We start from the raw sequence: 19,311 nt of genomic DNA on the forward strand, positions 1-19,311 counted from the left end.
TATCATTTTATTTAATATTATTAACTAATCAAATGTCAACGAAGAAAAATTCAAGCTCCTTGGTTATTCATAAGGATGAAATAAATTGGGACAATTTTTGTTGATTTATTAATGAGCTAATAATAATCGAATAATAATTACTGAATTTCTTTAATTATGGATGCCATCTACACTTTTGTTTGTGAAATTCAGTGCTTGTATGCACTTGGAACAATTTCTATTACTAATCCATCCAATATATATTGTATTTATTTATTCTTCGGCCAATATACATATTTTAATTAGTTAAATACTTAAATATTTTATAAATTTTCCCTTAAATACTTGAAAGATTATTTAAAAATATTCGAACACCTCAAAATAATTTTAGATTTTCAATATTGGGTGCTTGCGCAACACGGGCTTTACCTCCTCTAGTAGTTAATACAGAAGAATAAAATATATCATCTTCCATAACAAAATTATAAAAGGCGTTTTTTTTTTTTTTTACTATTATGCCAAATATAAGGGTTGATTTCACACTTGGTTGAAACTTGGAGACCCAAAGGAGAGAAATTTGAGAGAAAACTTGAAACGTCGTCGTTTGAATCTGCCTGCAGCAGCTCAGGGATTCCCAATATCTGTATCAGCGAAGACCCATTAACCGGAGTTGGAGCAAAATGGGTAAAATTGCGGTTGTGGCGATTGTAAGTTCATGGGTAGTAGCTATATCGATCCTCGTCAATTGCATTGTGCCTGATCCTTACATGGTATTCTTTCTGTTTTTTTTCCTTCTTTTTAATCAATTTTTCTTCTTTATGAATGTATATTGATTGATTTGATAAATATATAGTGGTGTAAAGTGGATAATGGGTGATTTTTCAGGATGAGATATTTCATATACCTCAAGCGCAACAGTACTGCAAAGGCAATTTCAGAAGTTGGGATCCCATGATCACTACCCCTCCTGGACTGTGAGTATTACCTCGTTTTTCTCATTACTTGAAACCTACAGCTTTGGAGTACATGAAAATAGGGACTTTGCAACTGAAATGTGACAGCATTAGCCTAAAAACAACAACAAATCCTGTGGAATCTCACAAGTGTGAAAGTAGAGAGGTTGTAGACCCTCGGCTCAAGAACAGTAAAAAAGAAGCAATAACCAATTAATAGCAACAACAAGGTAAAAGACAGCGGAAGCAAATGGCAAAACATGTAGTAACCAAGATCTAGGGATACGAGAATACAAGAATAGTGCCAACTACCGGTAAGAGTGATGCACCGTGTAATAACAAGGAACTAGGAATAGGAAAATACAAGACTAGTACTAATACTACTGGTAAGACAAGGAGAAACTCCGATTACCTGTCAACCCATAACCCTATTCTCGACCTCCACACTTTCCTGTTGAGGGTCATGTACTCTGACACCATTAGCCTTGTGCAGTCAATTTTGTCTTCTGCAAGACGAATAAATTTATGAATAGTTAGGAATATGTTTAAATGACTACTAGCAGCGAGTTTCTCTTCATATAGTTTCTTGATTCCTTTGGGCGTTAAATTATGCCAGAGGCAGATCCAGGATCTAAAATTTATGGGTTTCTATAGCGACCTCAAGTTAATACCACATTAGTAACTAGGTTCAACATCTTGACAAGCTACTGGGTTCACATGAACTCGTAACCAACACTGTAGATGCGGCCCTGGAAATAGCAATATATGTGTTCTTCTTAGGGAGAAAACCAAGCATGTCTGCTTGGAAATAGGAATTGTACATGCTATGCTCTCCTACAGATTACGAATCTTGGAAATAGGAAATAGGAAATAGGAATTTTACATGCTTTGTGTATCTACAGATTACGAGTCTTTTCCCTTTTATTTGATTGCAAATTGTATATTGTTTTTCTTCCAAAGTATAGCTTCACCTTGTTGATGGTCTTAATTTAGCAAGTGGTTTCTTCATAATAGGAGTTGTTGGTACCAGTCTTACATTCTTTCTCCACCAATTATCTTGAAAAAGTGGGTTAAAGGAAGAGTCTATGCAAAGAGTAATATGGAGGCAACATATTGCACTAATTCAGTGATAACCGAAATGTCAAGCATTTTTTGTTACAATTTTTTGATATTGCAAAACCAACTTTATGCACATACTAGTATACTACTATTGTCTTCTGTTTTTAGCATGCAGACATTAGCGTAAAACATACAAAATGGAATTAAAGGACACATATTGGCGATACTAATTAGTTGAGATTAGGGCTTATAATGTTGGTATATTTACATTAAATCTAGTGTTTGCTATGAGTGATTTCAATTTGTTTAAAGATTTGAAGTAGAAAATGTAAAGGACCTGTAGTGTTAGAGAACTCCAAATTATTTGCTAATACGCTACTTCATGTATATATTCTAATATACAAATTCAATAATTTTGGGTGCAAGAATCTAAAAGTTGCTTCATGTGCAAGTATTCAAAATAGCTACTCCTCCCATCTGATGTTACGTGAAGGTGTTTGATTGGACGCAGAGTTTAAGAAATAAGTAGTGGCTTTTGAAACTTGTAGTTTAGACATGCCGTGACATTTTTGTGGCTAATTATAAAATTGTGTCATTAAGGGTAAAATGGGGATTCTAAGATTAAGTTGTTTCCAAAAAGAGAAAGGTGTTATTTTTGGGGACAAATTAAAAAGGAAAGAATGTCACATAAATTAGGCGGGAGGGAGTGACATAAGATCGAACAAGATAACTGAAAAAGCAATTACTAAAGGTTATGGCACTTAGTTCTCTCTGTACTATGTAGTATATACTATCTTTCTCTCAGGCTCTCAATTTTATGTTAATGGCCATGTAAAATAGGTTTATTGCGGCGGTTTGAGGTCATGAATTTGGGTTTGGGATGAGAAGTTTGAGGCTGATTCCATGGCTCGAACCCGTGACCTATAGATCTTTGGTGCAATGAGGTTCTTTGACGTGACTAGATTTCAGCTAAATGCTATAGAGACATTATCAAATGATACGAAGAATTCTCTCAGATTTGTCTCTGTTGTTTGTCAAAGAGAAAAAAGGAATAGAGATAACAGAAAAAGGATGTAAAGAACAGAACAAGAAATAAAAGGACGGAGCTAGTATCACATATCATGTGCCATGACCTTGATCCATAGATATGAAAAGAAATATTCTTTAAGATGATTCAGTTGAAAACAGCACTTTAGATCTAACTGATAAGGGAATTTGATGCAGATAATTTAAAATTTTTGCAGGTATATTGTTTCACTTGCCCATGTTGCTTCTTTGTTTCCAGGGCTGTTCTATATGAAAATAGGTGCTTCATTTTCAGATGCTTGTTCCTCTTCTCTCCTACGCTCCAGCAATGGCGTATTGGCTGTATTTTGCAGCATTCTGGTTTACAACATACTTACCCACCTCAGGCCTTCCCTTAGTGACAGAAAAGTAACTCTTCGGACAGTTGTCCTAGCGTTGTATCCCCTTCACTGGTTCTTCAGTTTTCTTTATTATACAGATGTAGCATCACTAACTGCTGTCCTGGCATCATATTTTATGAGTCTCAAGAAGAATTATTTCTTGAGTTCCCTGGTAAGAGGATCAACTCAATCCCATTTAATTCTTTCTAGTCGATAATAACATGGAGCAAAGTTAGAAATTGACTTTTAATCAAACTCTTTATAGCTTACTCCTCGTATGGAATTGTATTCTTCTGTATGACTTTTGTGATTAATATCAGTCGAAACCTTTTAAAGATTTTTTCTCCAATAATTTATATGCACTTTAGTTATTCATGCACCAAAAACATGTTCCAAGGATATTTATGATTTTAACATCTGACAAGTTGCTGATTACTGGAAACCACACATTAGCCTACAGTGTGCTTTGGCGTTGTATAATGTTTTCTCTCCACTTGAGCTGTATCAAAATAATAACAATACTCAATACCCCCCCCCCCCCCCCCCAAAAAAAAAAGAAAAAATAATAATAAAGAGACAAAGAAAAAAGCAATAGTTAACTGCATAACAAAAATTTCTTCCTCTCAAGCCTGACCACCTTCCTGGAGTAGATCTTTTTAGCCTCTTTAGATAGTTCCATTTGATGATCAAAAACTGAATTTGGCCATACTTTTTTTCTAAGTGAAAAGTTAACCCTGTGTTCATATATCTGAAGGTTGGGGCTCTGGCTGTGCTGATACGGCAAACAAATATCATATGGGTCCTTTTTATATCATGCACGGGGGTTTTAGACTATATTCTAACTCAGCAGAAAGATAGTGCTGTATTGGCTGAATCTCGTCCATCACAAGGTAAAGATGCTTTCTCAGTTTGGAATCAAGGTGTCGGAACAGGCTCTAACTTGAGAAAGCGCAGAATCGGTAATCAGGCAGCTACATTCAACTCTTCTGTCCACCAAACGGTTGCTTCCACAAAGCCTTCCTCAGGTTCTCTTATCTCATCTTGTTTTGAGTTTTTTCATCTGCATTTATGTGGTGTTAGGACACATAATAGCATCTATTGATTTTTATATCTATCCAATTATCTTCTTTTTGACAAGTAATTTCTGTTCAGTTATCTAAAGTACATCGGGTAAAATAATTACAATCAAACACTGTTGTGGAATACATCAAGTTCAATTGTACAAGCTGTCAAGTGTTTCTTATGAGGTGAAATATCCAAACGGTTTACGTGTGAACCTGCATGGTGAATGCAATTCATCTGTTTTGGGAAAAAACTCTGGTGACCATGGAAGATAAAAGGAGAAAAGATGTTCCACTTCTTGTGTCCTACATAGAGATACTTTTGGTTGTGCTTTTTTCATTATCTTCTTTTTAACTGTTAGAGCACCTCAACTTCACATTAGAGAAGTGGGCGGGGGAGGAAAAGGAACTTTTATTACTTGAAATAGTTATAAGTGTTTTCCTTAGTAATATGCTTCTCTTTGTTTGTTAGGTAATAGTACTACTTAGCAAGAGAAACTTGAGATTTTGATCCCAGCAACATCTGCATGTGGTCTTTGTGGTTCTTGACAAAACACACTTAACCCTCAATAAATGAATTTCAGGCTTTTGAGATCCCTCCATAAATTAATTCTTACAAACCTAATGTGTTGCTAATACATGAGCAATGTGAGTATTACATGTTCTGGTAAGTGTTTTATTTTATTCTTCATATTTTCAGAGTAAATCTCTTTTTTTTCTTGGGCATGTTTTTCATCCTTCTCATTTTTGCAATTTCATGTTCTCTATCAAAATTGCTTTGTTAGTATATCAGGTTTAGTAGCCAAACTTCCTTTGACTTGAGAGGATCTATTAGGAGGGATCAAATACAAAATTAGATAGTTCGAAAGAGCGTTCCTTGCTGCAAACATTCTTACAAGAAGTGTCATGTGGAAAACTTACTTCACATGTTTGAGGCAACCTTCAAATGTAACCAGAGTGCCTAGCATGTTCACGAACACATTGGCAACAAATTCGCCCATTGTGTTTAAGCATGGTTCGAACATGTAAGCTTTTCTTGTCAGATGGCATGGTACAAACACGTAAGCTCCTGTGGGCTCATTGCATAGTTATCCTTCCTTGCATGTTAGTTTGCAATGTGATTTTGGTTCCTTTTGTTTATGCAAGTTTATTAGCCAGTATTGTTTATGTTACATTATTGTACATGAGAATATATTCCTTTTCAGATTTCTCCCATGAGGTGCGTGAAATTATCTCAAGACTGTGGCAACTTAAGTTGGAGCTTTTTGCAACTTTTTGGCCTTACTTCATAGTTATGGTCGCTTTCATTACCTTTGTTTGTTGGAATGGGAGTATAGTTCTTGGTACCAACTCTCTCTCTCTCTGAACTTTCATTTCTTTGTTTCTTTATGGTGTCTCTTCCTTTGTTAATCGTGTGTGCACGTGCGTTCTTTACATTCCAGGTGCAAAAGAGGCTCATACAGTTTCTCCACATTTTGCACAATTGATGTATTTTAGCTTGGTATCTGCGCTGTTTATTACTCCCGTGCACTTCACAATTAGGCAAGCTGCAGTGTTGGCTCAGTCCTTCTGGAAGAAAAATAAGCTGGTCAGTTTCTTTCAGTTGTTTACGGTGTTAATCGTTGGGTTCTTCTCAGTGCACTTTTTCAGGTTAGAGGATTGAAAATCTTTGTTAGTTTTCCAAGTTCAGTTCAACTATCCTTGTATTCCTTTTTTTTTCTCTCTTTTTATTTATTAATTTTTTTGAGCCATTCATCACTTTCTTGTTCTGCAATCCAAATAAAGTGTTTTTTTTCTTATGTCTTTCTTCTTTATTGCAAGCAAAGATTTATGGGAGTTCACTTCTTAGAGATTTTGGGTGTGTGCATTATTGTTTTTAGTTGATTCTGATTTGATATTAATTGGTTCCTCACAAACTTGAAGGGCAATGGTTTGGATTCAAGTGACCAGGAAATGGTAGTGTGTATTTTGACATAATATTTTGTTGAATGCAGCATTGCCCACCCTTATCTCGTTGCTGACAATCGACACTATCCCTTTTATCTCTGGAGAAAAGTAATCAAATTTCATTGGACAATGAAGTACCTTCTGGTTCCACTGTATGTTTATTCATGGATATCCATCTTCAATATCTTGGGTAAGTAAAATATTCAGTCCTATTTTAAGTTGCATATGTTGTTTCGAATATGCATCCCTAGCTCCTCCTGGGGGTACCTCCGGTTTGTGCAATAGATGTTCAAAGAAGAGAAAATTTTGTATGTAGCTGTGGTTTCTCCTAAGCATATTCCTTCTTCCTCCATTTGCAGCTAAAAGTCAGAGGAAGACATGGGTACTAGTATATTTTTTGGCTACCGCTGCGACATTGATTCCTGCTCCACTTATAGAGTTCAGATATTATACCATTCCATTCTTTTTCTTGATCCTCCATTCTCATGTTGATGATGACAGAAGTTGGCTTCTGATGGGAGTGCTGTATTTTGCCATCAATTTTTTCACTATGTATATGTTCTTGTTCCGACCGTTTTCTTGGGTCCATGAGGGTGGTGTACAGAGATTTATATGGTAGCAAGACAGACACTTTGGAGAACTAAAGTGGTTTATATTTGCTGCACCAGTATTGTGGCTGTAACTGCTGATCCCAATTGGCCAATTTGCTCATTCATCTGGCAAGCATAAAGTTCACAAGGCACCATTACACCTATTCTACTTTTGACATGCAGTTTAGGATCATCTTTGTAACTTTAGGGTATACCATTTCATTGAGAATGATGCTCTAGCTGTGGGCTATCAAATTTTGGTAGATGTTGCCGTTGATATTGTACAATGGCTTTATTAGCATCAGAATGAGTGGTAAAAGGAACTTTATAAAATATGTTTAATCCCGATCAAATCTCTAAATACTAATGAACAAGAGCCAAGTGTGGTAGATTGACTGGCGGTGAAATAAAGTAATTATGATAAATCTTCTGAATATTTCTTCCGTTTTAATTTATGTATCTTACTTTTCTTTTTAATCTATTTAAAAAGCATACCCTCTTACTATGTTTAGTAGCTTTTCACCTCTTAACATTTCACATTTTTAAGACAGCATGATTTAAGGACGTACTTTGGTACATTATAAATCTTTAAAGACCACAAAATTAGGAGTTTTCCTTTGTCTTAAATTATGTGCCTAATCAAATTAAGATACATAAATTAAACGGATTGATAAAGCAGATAGAAAAAAATAATATTCCCCCGGTCCACTTTAATTGATTTTTTGATTGTTTTCACACATATTAAAAAATCTTCATTTTAGCATTAACTGTTAGAGAAAATACAATTACAATTGAAAAATAAAATGAAAAAATAAAATATCTTCAAGTTGAGGCGCAGACATCTTGCTCTCTTTAAGGAGCAGTAAAGTCTTCACTGGTCCAACAGTAATCCTCTTGACCTGTCTCCCCCAAGATACAACAGCCGGATCACGTCATATGACCCGAACAAACTCTGGATAAGTAATTGAGTCCAAAGCTCCACCACTATGAATATCTTCCTTCAACAAAAGCAAAACACTCTTCTTCTTGTTTCACAACTTTAACCTCACTTTTTAAGTACTCAATAACTTTTTTATCACACCATATTATGGAATAAAGACTCTTATTTATATGTATAGGATTTCTTCCTTGGATTAAATTAGAAGAAAGTGGGGTAATAAGTTATGAAATCATGAAAAACATGGGATATTGGATGAATTGGTGTGTAATTAGTGGTAGAATATGAGAAAAGACTTACAAAAGAGTTAATGGCCATTTTCTACGTTATGGGTTGGTGGGGAGTTATGACTATTTTTCAAGATCATGAGTTAATTAAGAGAGATCATGGCATATTTTATATTAATATTAAAATGCTAATATACTAACATTAACTAACAATGAAATTAACCATATTAATCTTAATTTATTTATTGGAAATACCTAGACTTTTTACTTCAAGATCAACTTTAAAAATAAGAAGTTAATTCCTTCTTGATATTTGAAAAAAAATAAAATATTTTAGACTATAAAAAAAAGACAAAAAAATCAATTAAAGGGGACGGAAGGGGTATTGATAATTCCAACTAACTTGGAATTAGGACGAAGTTGATTGAATAAAGTGTATGGAGAAGAAGAAGAAGAACTTAGAAAGGGTGTAACACAATTAGTGGAAGCAGAATTCTATGTTCCATTTTGTCAAAGGTTTACCATTTACGACATATAAAAACAAAACTTCTATTCGCAGGTTCTGTTTGAAAGTTGAACATTATGTAGTGTCTCAGACATGGAGTTACGCGGAGAGAACTCCCACGATAGAAAAGTATATTTGCTTTTAGTCAATGAGATGACTATACTACACGGTTATATGCTTACCTGCAACAACCAATGCATTGTATTTGTTAATGAGTAATGTTATAGGTTAGAAAAAGTAAACATTAAATTCCTTATCTAATTAATCTTACCAAGAAATTCTCCATAAAGATAAGGCACGATCCATCCAATTGAAGACTCAAATTAATATTGATGTTAGTGAGACCTATAAAATAAATTTATAAATAATATCTTCTCTTTCTGATAGTTTAAATTTTTAGATGAATCGGTTCATATAATTGGTATTCGCACAAGTCAACATATACTTGTAGGAAAGTTAAGAAAACCTTATCGAAGTTGTAATTTCTTGAAATTTCCATAAATCTAACAAACTCCATACATTATAGGGAATAATAACTGGCGGTGCCCGAAATGAGCCAATATACTTGCAGCAACACATTAGTCCAATCCGTACATTGGATGTTTAATGGGAAAAGGTAAATAACCCTCAAACTCTTGAACAGATTTAAGAAATTAAAGGAATTGCATTCAAAAGTTTTTTTGAATAAACAAGCAGAGGAGTAGTTATTTTTTAAAAAAAAAAAAAAAAACTAAACAGGAAAAAACAGAAGATGAAAACTCAGAAAAATTGGTTGAAATAGTGAAATTTGAGCCAAAATGTGACCTGGTCGTAGCCAATTCACCCGTAACCCATGTAAACAGATGTGAATACAGAATTTAAACTCTATGGGCTAGCATTGAACCCATTATATTTTTAAAGTTATGAGTTCATATCTACTATTGTTGCAATTTTAATGAATTTTACAACTCCGCGTCAAAAGTTATAAGTTCAATTGATCCGTCAATAGAATATTACATCCGCCCTGCGCGTATGTAAAGACTCAAAACACAAATTATATTTTTTAGTCCAGTATTGACAGACGAGTACATAATAATGAACGTTTAAAATCATTGCTTAAATGAAATTTAACAGTAATTAAGTTATGGTTTTGTTGTGCAGCTATCTAGAGTACGTAGCTGCTTGTCACAAACTCACAACCAAAGAATGCTCCCTTCATTAGTTGTTTACGACAAGTTCAAATCTCGACTTTTCTTCATTAAAATACTAATTTTTTTGTCTGTAATAGGGATCAAATCATTAAATCAAAGCTCCTTCTTTATTGATCTATTGTTAATAGCATGGTTTTTGCATCGAGCTATTTATAAATCATATGTGGAATTCAAAATACATAAATACTCAAATGCATAAATACTCAGCCAAAATGCTACGATTATCTCACAATTCTAAGCTTCAACGCTCTAGAATGTTCTGAGAAGAAGAAGAGAAGAGAGATTGCAGAAGAAGAAAGTGGAAAATCCCACTGTTTGCCACTAATGAGTATATATACAAATATCCTAACCGACTAACAGCCTGATTAACCTCCTAACTACATCTTACAACTAACTTAAATTATCCATGTTGGCATCCAGCTTGGCAGCTAGCTGTACACAACTTGCCACAATGCATCTCACAATACTCCCCAAGCTGGAGGGTGCAAAATGTTCAACACTCCCAGCTTGCTCAATAGATGCACATGTGCTGCATGACCTAACCCCTTAGTCAAAAAGGTCTGCTAATTGATCCCTTGTAGGAACATATACATGCTTGATCATTCCACATTTAATCTTGTCTCTAATGAAATGACAGTCAATGTCTATATGTTTTGTCCGTTCATAAAAAATTGGATTGGCTGCTATTTGCATAGCAGCCTTGCTGTCAGTGTGCACAATTACTGGTTCTCTAGTTGCAATTCCGTGCTCTTTGCACAATCCCAGTAGCCAAGTAATTCCTGCTACTGCTGAGGTCATGCTTTTGTATTCTTCTTCTGCTGAACTTCTAGATATTGTTTGTTGCTTCTTTGACTTCCAAGAGATCAAAGAGTCACCAAGCTTCACAACATACCCTGTCACTGACCTTCGTGTATTTGGGCATGATGCCAAATCTGAATCACACCAACAGGTCAACTCACTGGCTTCTGTAGCCTGCAACCAAATTCCTTGACCTACTGTACCTTTTAGATATCTGGCTAGCCTTGTTGCATCCTCCCAATGAGATTTTTTCGGTGCTTGCATGAACTGGCTGAGTGTCTGGACTGCATAATTGATATCAAGTCTTGTGGTGGTAACATACATTAGCCTCCCAATTAACTTCTGGTATTTGTTGATGTCTTCTAGCATTTCATCACCTTTGATCCCAACTGCCTTATCATACTACATAGTTGTTAGTTTTAGATTGAATTCCAAAGGTGTGTTAGCCACCCTAGCACCACTCAGGCTTAGATCAGAAACTAACTCCAAGACATACTTCATTTGATTTAGGATGACACCTGACTTAGACCTCAAGACTTCAATGCCAAGGAAATACCTGAGCTCTCCTAGGTCTTTCAATTTGAAATTTTTGTGCAACACCCCTTTAGCTTCATCAATCAACCCAATGTTGCTTCCAGTGATGAGTAAATCATCTACATACACTAGAACAATCACCACATCTTGTCCTATTTTTAAGGTAAACAATGAATAGTCATAGATGCTCTACATGAAGCCTGCTTCCACTAATGCATCTGTTAGTTTAATATTCAATTGCCTAGATGCATGTTTCAATCCATATAAGGACTTAAGCAACCTGCAAACTTTCTGCTCCCCCTATCTCCTGAATCATTCTGGCATCTCCATATAAACTTCTTCATATAGATCACCTTGCAAGAAGGCATTATACACATCCATTTGATACAGATTCTAGCCCTTGGAGACAGCTAATGCAATCACTGTCCTCACTGTAACCATCTTGATCACAGGAGAGAAGGTGTCATGATAGTCCAATCCTTCTCTTTGACTGTAGCCCTTTGTAACTAACCTTGCCTTAAATCTTTCAACCTCACCATTAGCCTGGTATTTGATTTTGTATACCCACTTTGAATCAACTATATTCTTACCCTTAGGAAGAGTTACCACCTCCCAGGTCTTGTTTTCTTCCAAGGTTTTAATTTCTTGCTTCATGTATTCTACCCATCTTTCATCCTTAACTGCTTCCTTAAAAGTCTGAGGTTTAATTAAGGTAGAAAACTTGGCAAGATAGCTGTGATATGTTGGTGTAATCTTGTCATAAGATAGATGATTGGAAATAGGATGCTTGTTGCATGTTTTGCCACTTTGGACTACATAGTCCTTCATCCAAATAGGTTGCTTGCTTGTTCTGGTAGATTTCTTGAGGGTTGTAGGTTGATCATATGTCATTACTTCACCCTCCTCAACCTGCAACTCCTAAAGGAATGAAGCTGTTCATGTATCTGTCATCAGCTATTCTTCATCAGTAGGTGAGAGTGCCTGTTCTACACTAGTGATATTCTTCCCTTCAATATGATCTTCAATGACATATTCTTGTTCTACAACATCAGGTCCTTGATCAGCACTGTCATTTGGTTGTTCCTCACCTGCAAAATAATCATCAAACAAGTTGTTCTGCTCCAAAGGAGCATGAATGTCATGGTGTTTGGCCTGAGCTGTGATGGATGCCTTGGGAAAAGGAAATTTTGTTTCCTTGAATATGACATCTCTATTTACAAATAATTGGTGTGAAGGTCCAGAAGTATGTAACCCTTCCTAGTCTCTGAATATCCCATCAACATTGCAGCTCTAGCCCTTTTTCCAAACTTGTCTCCTTTGAATACATTTGTTGCATAACATAGACATCCAATAACTCTCAGATGTGTTAAAAAGGCTTCTTCTTATATACAAGTTCATAAGGACTTTTCCCTTGAATCACAACAGAACTCAGTCTATTCATCGAATATACTGCAGATTGAATGCAAATACCTCAATATCTGATTGACATTTTAGATTGGAATCTCAATGCTCTGGTTATGTTTAGAATGTGTTTGTACTTCCTTTATACCACCCCATTATGTTGGGGTGTATGCACACAGCTACTCTGATGAACTATTCCCAGATCTTGAAACAATAAACTGCATTATGAGTTAAAGAATTCTGTTCCATTATCAGTCCTAATCACTTTCACCATGACCCCAAATTGAGTCTTAACCATGACATGGAAAGACTTAATACTAACTATAACTTCTGTCTTAAGCTGCAGCAAGTAAATCCATATATATCTACTATAGTCATCAACCACAGTTAAAAAATAGTACTTTTTGTCAAAGGTTGGTGTTTTATAAGGTCCCCAAAGGTCCATGTGTATAAGGCAAAATATAGAAGCAGCTCTTGAACTACTGGTAGGAAACACTAATCTAGTCTGTTTTGCTAAGGGACAAACCGGACACTTATTTATCAAAGTACTATCTACATTACTATGTACAATTTTCATATACTTCATTGCTGACAAAGAAGGATGACCCAACCTCTTGTGCCACAAGCTGTAGTCCTGTTTGCAAGCTATTGCCATTATTCTGTGTCTTGTGTCTACTTCACTACCAAGTCCCTTCTTGAAGATGTAAAGACCACCTCTTTCTCTACCAATCCCCTTCACTCTGCCACTGTAAAGCTCCTGAAAGATGCAGAAGTGAGGGAAAAAAATTACTAAACACATAAGTTCCTTGGTCAGTTTTGATACAGATAGTAAATTGTACTTAAAGCCTGGGACAAATAGTACATTTGTAATTCTCTTGTTATCAAATAGAGACGCTTCACCAGTGTGTGTTATGTTTTCCTTAGCTCCTATAGGTAAGTGCACTTTGTCACATGTGTGTGACTGTGAGAAGTGATCTGGTTCTAATAGATCTTTGTTTGACACTACATGGAGTGATGCTCCTGAATCAACAATCTATTCATCATTTGTCAACCTTGACAAAAAACAATATATTGCATTACCTGTCATGTTAACCTGAGTGTTGTCCCTTGCATCCTTGTTCAACAAGTTGAGAATCTGGTTGTACTGTTCCTCAGTAAAGTGAGGAATTTTTCCTTCTAAAACTCCTTCAAGGCTGTGTTGTGCTTGTGTCTGACTTTCCATATTGCTGGAGGCATTGTTCACAGCAGCAAATGGTTGTTTACCATTCCCAGGTTGTCCTCCATAGCTAGCTGGACCTCTATAACTAGCTTGACCTGCAGTATTTCCATTTCCATAGGCAACATTTTCATTTCCATAAGGTCCTTTCTTCTTTTGCTTGAAATTAGCAGGGTATTCAACTAGTTTATAGCAATTCTCCTTTGAATGCTCCTTCATGTTGCAATATTCACACACTATAAAGGACCTTTTATCTTTATAAGCCTGTCCACGATTCATCTACATAGCCATTGGATCTACTTTCTCAGCAGACACATTTAAACCAACAGAGTGTTGGCTTTCATTCTCAACTATCATAGCATAAGCCTGATTAAGTGTAGGCACAGTAGTTTTCAACAAAATTTATCTTCTAGCTTGGTCATACGAATCATTTAAACCACTAAGAAATTACAGTAACCTCTGTTGATAGAAGTGTTCAATATAATCTTTGGACTTAGCACAATCACAACCACGTGGAGGCACCATTGCATCATACTCATCCCATAATTCCTTCAATTTTTAAAAAATATACAAAAACTGAATTAGTACCTTGTGACAGTGTCGCAATTTGCCGGTGAATTTGAAAGATCCTCATGCGATTTACTTTGTCAAATCATTCCTGTAAGTCCTATCAGACAGCGTGTGAGTCAGATGCATATACAATTCCACTGAGGAGGTCAACTGATATTGTGTTCATGATCCACGAAAAGACTGTTGCATAGCATGCGTCCCATTGCTCATGCAATTCCTTATCAAAAGATTCCCACTTACAAGTACCAGTTACAAACCCTAATTTCCTCTTCGCCATGAGTGCAATCCGCATCAATCTGCTCCACATTCCATAATTCTCCGATCGAGTGAGTTTCACAGGAATCAGCACCGTACCAGGTGTATTTCTTGGGTTCATGAACATGGGATGAGTATAGGTGAGTTTGTCCGCCATAGCTGAGCAAATTGAGCAGACTTTGATTCAATTTCTTCACTGCTGATCTGCAATCGTGAATTTTGAATATCTATTTGACGATCGATTGCTCTGATACCATGCCAAAATACTACGATTATCTCACAATTCTAAGCTTCAATGCTCTAGAATGTTCTGAGAAGAAGAAGGGAAGAGAGATTGCAGAAGAAGAAAGTGAAAAATCCCACTGTTTCATTGTCACTAATGAGTATATATACAAATATCCTAGCCGACTAGCAGCCTGATTAATCTCCTAACTACATCTTACAACTAATTTAAATTATCCCTGTTGGCATCCAGCTTGGCAGCCAGCTGTACACAGCTTGCCACATACCCTCCATCACAGTGCATCTCACAATATACTCATAATATATTCATACGCAATGTCAAAAAAGAATAAGTACAGTATTATTTTTACATAAATTGAAATTCTCAGTCTGCTTCTTGATGAGGATATCTTGAATTGTTTTTTGACAGATAATTTTGAAACACATAAAATTATTTAAGTCAAAACTAAACAGGTCTCACTTGACAGGGCGGACCCACGTGGTGCTAAGCGGGTTTAGTTAAGCCCGCTTTATCAAAAAATAATATTGTGTATAAGTATAAATTACGACTAAAGCAGCGTAAATTATTTATAAAAATTATGTTTGAACCCACTTGATAAAATCTTTGCTCTTTGCAAAAGTTCATAGTATTGGTGAGGTCTTGTGATCGAATCCTCTCATCTTATGTGCCTATTTTATTTTATTTTTTGTATAAATTGTAACAAGAATCACAAAAGAAAAAAAACCGTAATGATAGCTATGTGCAAATTATTTTCCTTGTATGTATTTTGCAGTTTTCTTTATTTTACTTTATAGTTTATTTTTTTTTTACATAAATTCAATAGAAATTATATTGAAGTTTATTTTACTCCAAAAGGTAATTTTAGATCTGCCTTTCATAAAATTTGCTAAGACTTGCACAGTTGCAAGTATATTTGTTTGAAATTATTTGTCATTTGTTCGTTTAATTTTATTTAGTTTATGTTGGAAATGTTCCGTTCTTTTTTTTTGGGTTGTGTGTGTATAAGCTCTCTTTCTTTGATTATTGGTGTTAATTTAGTTTAATTTGTAACTCTTTTCTTATTGTCTTCTTTGGTAAATAGTAACTTGTTACCTAATGAATGCTAAAAAGATTTTATAATAAATAAAATTTCTTTGAGTTAATAAATTCTAAAATTTTTGTTAAAGTTTAATAAATTAGCTAAAGTTAGATTTTTTAAATTAAAATAAGCAAAAATTGGTTTAAAATATAGAGCACCGACTTTAAAAGGATTTTATTACGAGATCACATTGTGAACAATAAAGACAAAAAAAACTTACTCCTCGTGCCTTATGCCGCTTATATTAGTTATGGACTTCTACGATTGAACCTGTTTGTACAAAATTCTGGATCCGCCACGACCACTTGTTATGCTACTAGTTTACTAGTCTTTATCCCCTTTATTTGTGCATGAAAAAAATTACTTTGGAGTTAATATGGATTTGCAGTTTGCACAAAGAGAATGTACAAAAGGTTAATGTCTGTATTCAAAATAGATGCTACACACCATTAATATTTTTAGCATAAAATCTAAAAATATATAACTATACTAATAAATAATAAAGTCGTACATACTAGTAAAGAAATAGTGGATGTCAGATTTGGCATCTGTGTGTATTCTGACTTTACAAATTGCAATTAAGACAAATTATCAAGATAACCCAATTGCAAGTCAGTTATATATACAGATATAGAAAGTAGGAAGTAAACGAGGGGCCCTTTTTCCAAAAATTCGTTTAACTAATCGTGTTTACAAACCTAAACCATATATGGTTGGATCAGAAAGATATCATTTTCATCTGTGACTATTCCAATTTAGGTGAATCAGACTTTTATAATTCAGTTGAGAAAAAATTTGTAATTTTCAAATAATTTTTTAATAATAGTTTGTTTAGTCAAAGATCGCTTCACATCTCGAATTACCTACACCTTAGAATAGAGTCAATGGATAATTTAATGAATTAGGAACCATAAATTTGTATAATACTGAGAATGAAGTCTAACTCAAATGACGTTATTAAACTTCAAGCTTTTAAAATGCTTGATCTTAGACTATTAATGTTGAATTTCAAAAGAGGTGAAAATGATTTTTCTCCAAAATTATATTAAAAATCAAACTTTCCCTCTATCTTCAAATTATAGATAATTTTTCTCTTCATATCTCAAAACCCAGTCATTGACTAGTGATTTTAGAGTGACGATATCTATTTCACTCTCTAAATTATCAACCTCCCTTTTTTAATACTCTTCTCTCGTTGTATCTTTTCTTTTTCCGTGCCTTTTCGCGAAATCAGTTAACTTGACTTTATGTTCTTTCTTCCCATTTTATACCTAAAAATGTTTTATCTATTATTTGGTATCTTCTATTATTCTAAATTGTATAATACTTACTACATTCAAAACATAACTAATGAAGTTCTTTTATGACTTTACTATAAAATCTGTCCTTATTTTAATCACTTTTTTAGTTTTAAGTGCGTTGGGTGTTTGTGTCTTTTCTCTTTTATGTTCAATTTGTAGATGTAATTAAGTTTTGATTGAGTCTAAAAGTAAAAATAAAATAAATATAAACTAGGACCAGTTTTCTCTATTTTTATTTGTATATGTCAAATTAATTAATTCATTCTCAGTCCTATTTATAAACTCGTTTTTTCATTTGAAAAAATAAATAAACTTGTTTTGTTACTAGTTCTTTAGTTTTATTGACTCTGTATACAAAATTGATTAGTTATATAGGCCGAGTCAACTAATACAAATGACCAGAAAAATAGGAGGTGGTTAATAATTAATTATTAGATACTAGAAAAACTAGGCATTACCATTCTATTAGAAGTGTAAAAATGAGTACTTTGTCGTCCGTTTCAAATTATCCGTCGTATTTCTCTCTTATACGCCTCTTAAGAAAATATTAATTTGAAGGATTTTTGAACTATTTTATCCTTATTTATGTCTTAATATATAATCTCTCTTCATTGAATATTTATACTATTTATGTGTTATCTCTATCTTCAAGAACAATTACATATAAATGGGGAAAAAAATTAATTTTATCTTGAACTTTTAAAATGATAAATAATTTGAGACAACTACTTTTAGAAAGCACGACAGATAATTTAAGACGGAAGGAGTACATCGGAATACAAAACAAACCAATAACATTTCATGATTTCTCAAATTGAAATTTTCGGGGGCTGTTTGGAAAACCACCTTGTAATTGGATTTAGGTGTACTTGGGTATTTACACTGTTTTGGCATGTTTGTCTGACCAAGTAATTACTCGGTCAGCATGTTATTGAGTGAAATTGAGGGGGTATAATTACTTCACGTGTTTCTACATAATTTTTCATATTTATTTCTTAATTATTTTTTATATTTTTTTAATTACACTTAGCTATGTTTATTCTGATTTTTCTAAAAAATTATACCTCGCAATCTTAGAAAAATAAGTCATCCACAAACTTAACTTATAATGAGTAATGTCATTAAAGTTGAACTTTGTTATTGGATGAGGTTATATGCAAACTTAACTATATTAAAATAATAGATTACTTTTTAATTTAAATAATATTCTCATTTTTAACCTTTATTTTTATGATTCCATGTAGTTGCTCATATTTTTTATTTTTTTTATTTTCTCTATTTAGCATAATTGTGCTATTATCCTAGTTTTGAACCTACACCTCCTAATATTACAAACAATGAGTTATTAATAAACTTGGCATATAATGAGTGATGTCATTAAAGTAGAATCTCATTGTTGAATGAGGTTATAGACTTATGTTTTATTTTTATTTTTTGAATTTTATTTATTTAAATTATGTTAAAACTTTTTTATGTTATGTTGTAATTTTACATAAGAGTATTATGTTAAAAAAAATGGATTTTGAATTCATGTTATATTTTCGGTTCTATTTTATTTGCTTTAGTAGTATTGACTTATTAATTCAGACTGCATGCCACTCATTCTTTAGTTAGAATTGATAGATTATTTTTTGTAAAATATTTGAGTAATGTTATGGTATTATATTTATAAATATTAATCTTTTTATCAAGCATGCAGTCTATGATGTTCTTATAAAATATGTACTTCTAGTTTTTATAATTGATTAAAGTTAAATATATGTCAATTATTTTTACAATATTAATTACAAATATATGATTAGTAATTAATATATTTTCAAGAAACAATATGCATCTTAAATGTCAAATTTAATATCATTTATAGAGGCATATATTTGTTAAAATCTTACTTTTAAATTTTTAATAATTAATTTTATATTTTATCTAACTGTGTAATTACACTTGTGCAACCAAACAGTACATTTGTAATTACACGAGAATTATATTATGACAAACAAACAGGTCATCGTAATTATACATTGTGTAATTACTAGACTGTGTAATTACTACCCTAGTAGTTA

At 33.7% G+C, this 19,311-nt stretch overlaps 4 protein-coding genes across 6 annotated transcripts; 1 reads left to right on the plus strand and 3 right to left on the minus strand.

Annotated features, from left to right (window-relative positions):
- Window positions 1-485: 485 nt before the first annotated feature.
- Window positions 486-7,431, plus strand: LOC104102446 (dol-P-Glc:Glc(2)Man(9)GlcNAc(2)-PP-Dol alpha-1,2-glucosyltransferase). 3 transcript variants are annotated; one of them, XM_009610149.4, is made up of 8 exons: window positions 486-749; window positions 865-953; window positions 3,236-3,569; window positions 4,152-4,422; window positions 5,664-5,801; window positions 5,901-6,108; window positions 6,453-6,595; window positions 6,765-7,431. In XM_009610149.4, exons 1-8 carry the CDS (start codon window positions 660-662, stop codon window positions 7,022-7,024), a joined length of 1,533 nt encoding a protein of 510 aa, XP_009608444.1. In that variant the 5' UTR covers window positions 486-659; the 3' UTR covers window positions 7,025-7,431. The 3 variants fall into 3 exon arrangements, with proteins under 3 accessions (XP_009608444.1, XP_009608445.1, XP_009608446.1); XM_009610150.4 differs by having other exon boundaries at window positions 486-686; XM_009610151.4 differs by having other exon boundaries at window positions 720-749; window positions 3,277-3,569.
- A 2,647-nt stretch (window positions 7,432-10,078) lies between these two features.
- LOC117278303 (uncharacterized) lies at window positions 10,079-14,953 on the minus strand. Its single transcript, XM_033657743.2, has 2 exons — window positions 13,668-14,953; window positions 10,079-13,344 (listed from the first exon to the last, which is right to left on the minus strand). The coding sequence occupies exons 1-2, from the start codon at window positions 14,080-14,082 to the stop codon at window positions 13,310-13,312; spliced, it is 450 nt and encodes a 149-aa protein (XP_033513634.1). The 5' UTR covers window positions 14,083-14,953; the 3' UTR covers window positions 10,079-13,309.
- LOC138896209 (uncharacterized mitochondrial protein AtMg00810-like) lies at window positions 10,401-11,554 on the minus strand. The gene is made up of 3 exons (XM_070180996.1): window positions 11,467-11,554; window positions 11,103-11,338; window positions 10,401-11,054 (listed from the first exon to the last, which is right to left on the minus strand). Exons 1-3 carry the CDS (start codon window positions 11,552-11,554, stop codon window positions 10,401-10,403), a joined length of 978 nt encoding a protein of 325 aa, XP_070037097.1.
- LOC138896210 (uncharacterized mitochondrial protein AtMg00820-like) lies at window positions 11,580-12,077 on the minus strand. The gene has a single exon (XM_070180997.1). It carries the CDS (start codon window positions 12,075-12,077, stop codon window positions 11,580-11,582), a length of 498 nt encoding a protein of 165 aa, XP_070037098.1.
- Window positions 14,954-19,311: the final 4,358 nt, after the last annotated feature.

Source organism: Nicotiana tomentosiformis, chromosome 7 (assembly GCF_000390325.3).
Source record: "Nicotiana tomentosiformis chromosome 7, ASM39032v3, whole genome shotgun sequence".
NCBI classification, from domain to species: domain Eukaryota; kingdom Viridiplantae; phylum Streptophyta; class Magnoliopsida; order Solanales; family Solanaceae; genus Nicotiana; species Nicotiana tomentosiformis.

What these genes read in the sequence shown, in the direction of transcription:
- LOC104102446 (XM_009610149.4), top strand. Translation starts at nt 660, where the DNA reads ATGGGTAAAATTGCGGTTGTGGCGATTGTAAGTTCATGGGTAGTAGCT. An exon ending in ATTATTTCTTGAGTTCCCTG is followed by an intron (nt 3,570 to 4,151) that starts GTAAGAGGATCA and finishes ATATATCTGAAG; the next exon opens with GTTGGGGCTCTGGCTGTGCT. An exon ending in TTCTCAGTGCACTTTTTCAG is followed by an intron (nt 6,109 to 6,452) that starts GTTAGAGGATTG and finishes TGTTGAATGCAG; the next exon opens with CATTGCCCACCCTTATCTCG.
- LOC138896209 (XM_070180996.1), bottom strand. Translation starts at nt 11,554, where the DNA reads ATGCCTTCTTGCAAGGTGATCTATATGAAGAAGTTTATATGGAGATGC. An exon ending in GGGGAGCAGAAAGTTTGCAG is followed by an intron (nt 11,339 to 11,466) that starts GTTGCTTAAGTC and finishes CCTTAAAAATAG; the next exon opens with GACAAGATGTGGTGATTGTT. An exon ending in TAAGCCTGAGTGGTGCTAGG is followed by an intron (nt 11,055 to 11,102) that starts GTGGCTAACACA and finishes ACAACTATGTAG; the next exon opens with TATGATAAGGCAGTTGGGAT.
- LOC138896210 (XM_070180997.1), bottom strand. Translation starts at nt 12,077, where the DNA reads ATGACATATGATCAACCTACAACCCTCAAGAAATCTACCAGAACAAGC.
- LOC117278303 (XM_033657743.2), bottom strand. Translation starts at nt 14,082, where the DNA reads ATGAATCGTGGACAGGCTTATAAAGATAAAAGGTCCTTTATAGTGTGT. An exon ending in CACTCAGGTTAACATGACAG is followed by an intron (nt 13,345 to 13,667) that starts GTAATGCAATAT and finishes TGCATCTTTCAG; the next exon opens with GAGCTTTACAGTGGCAGAGT.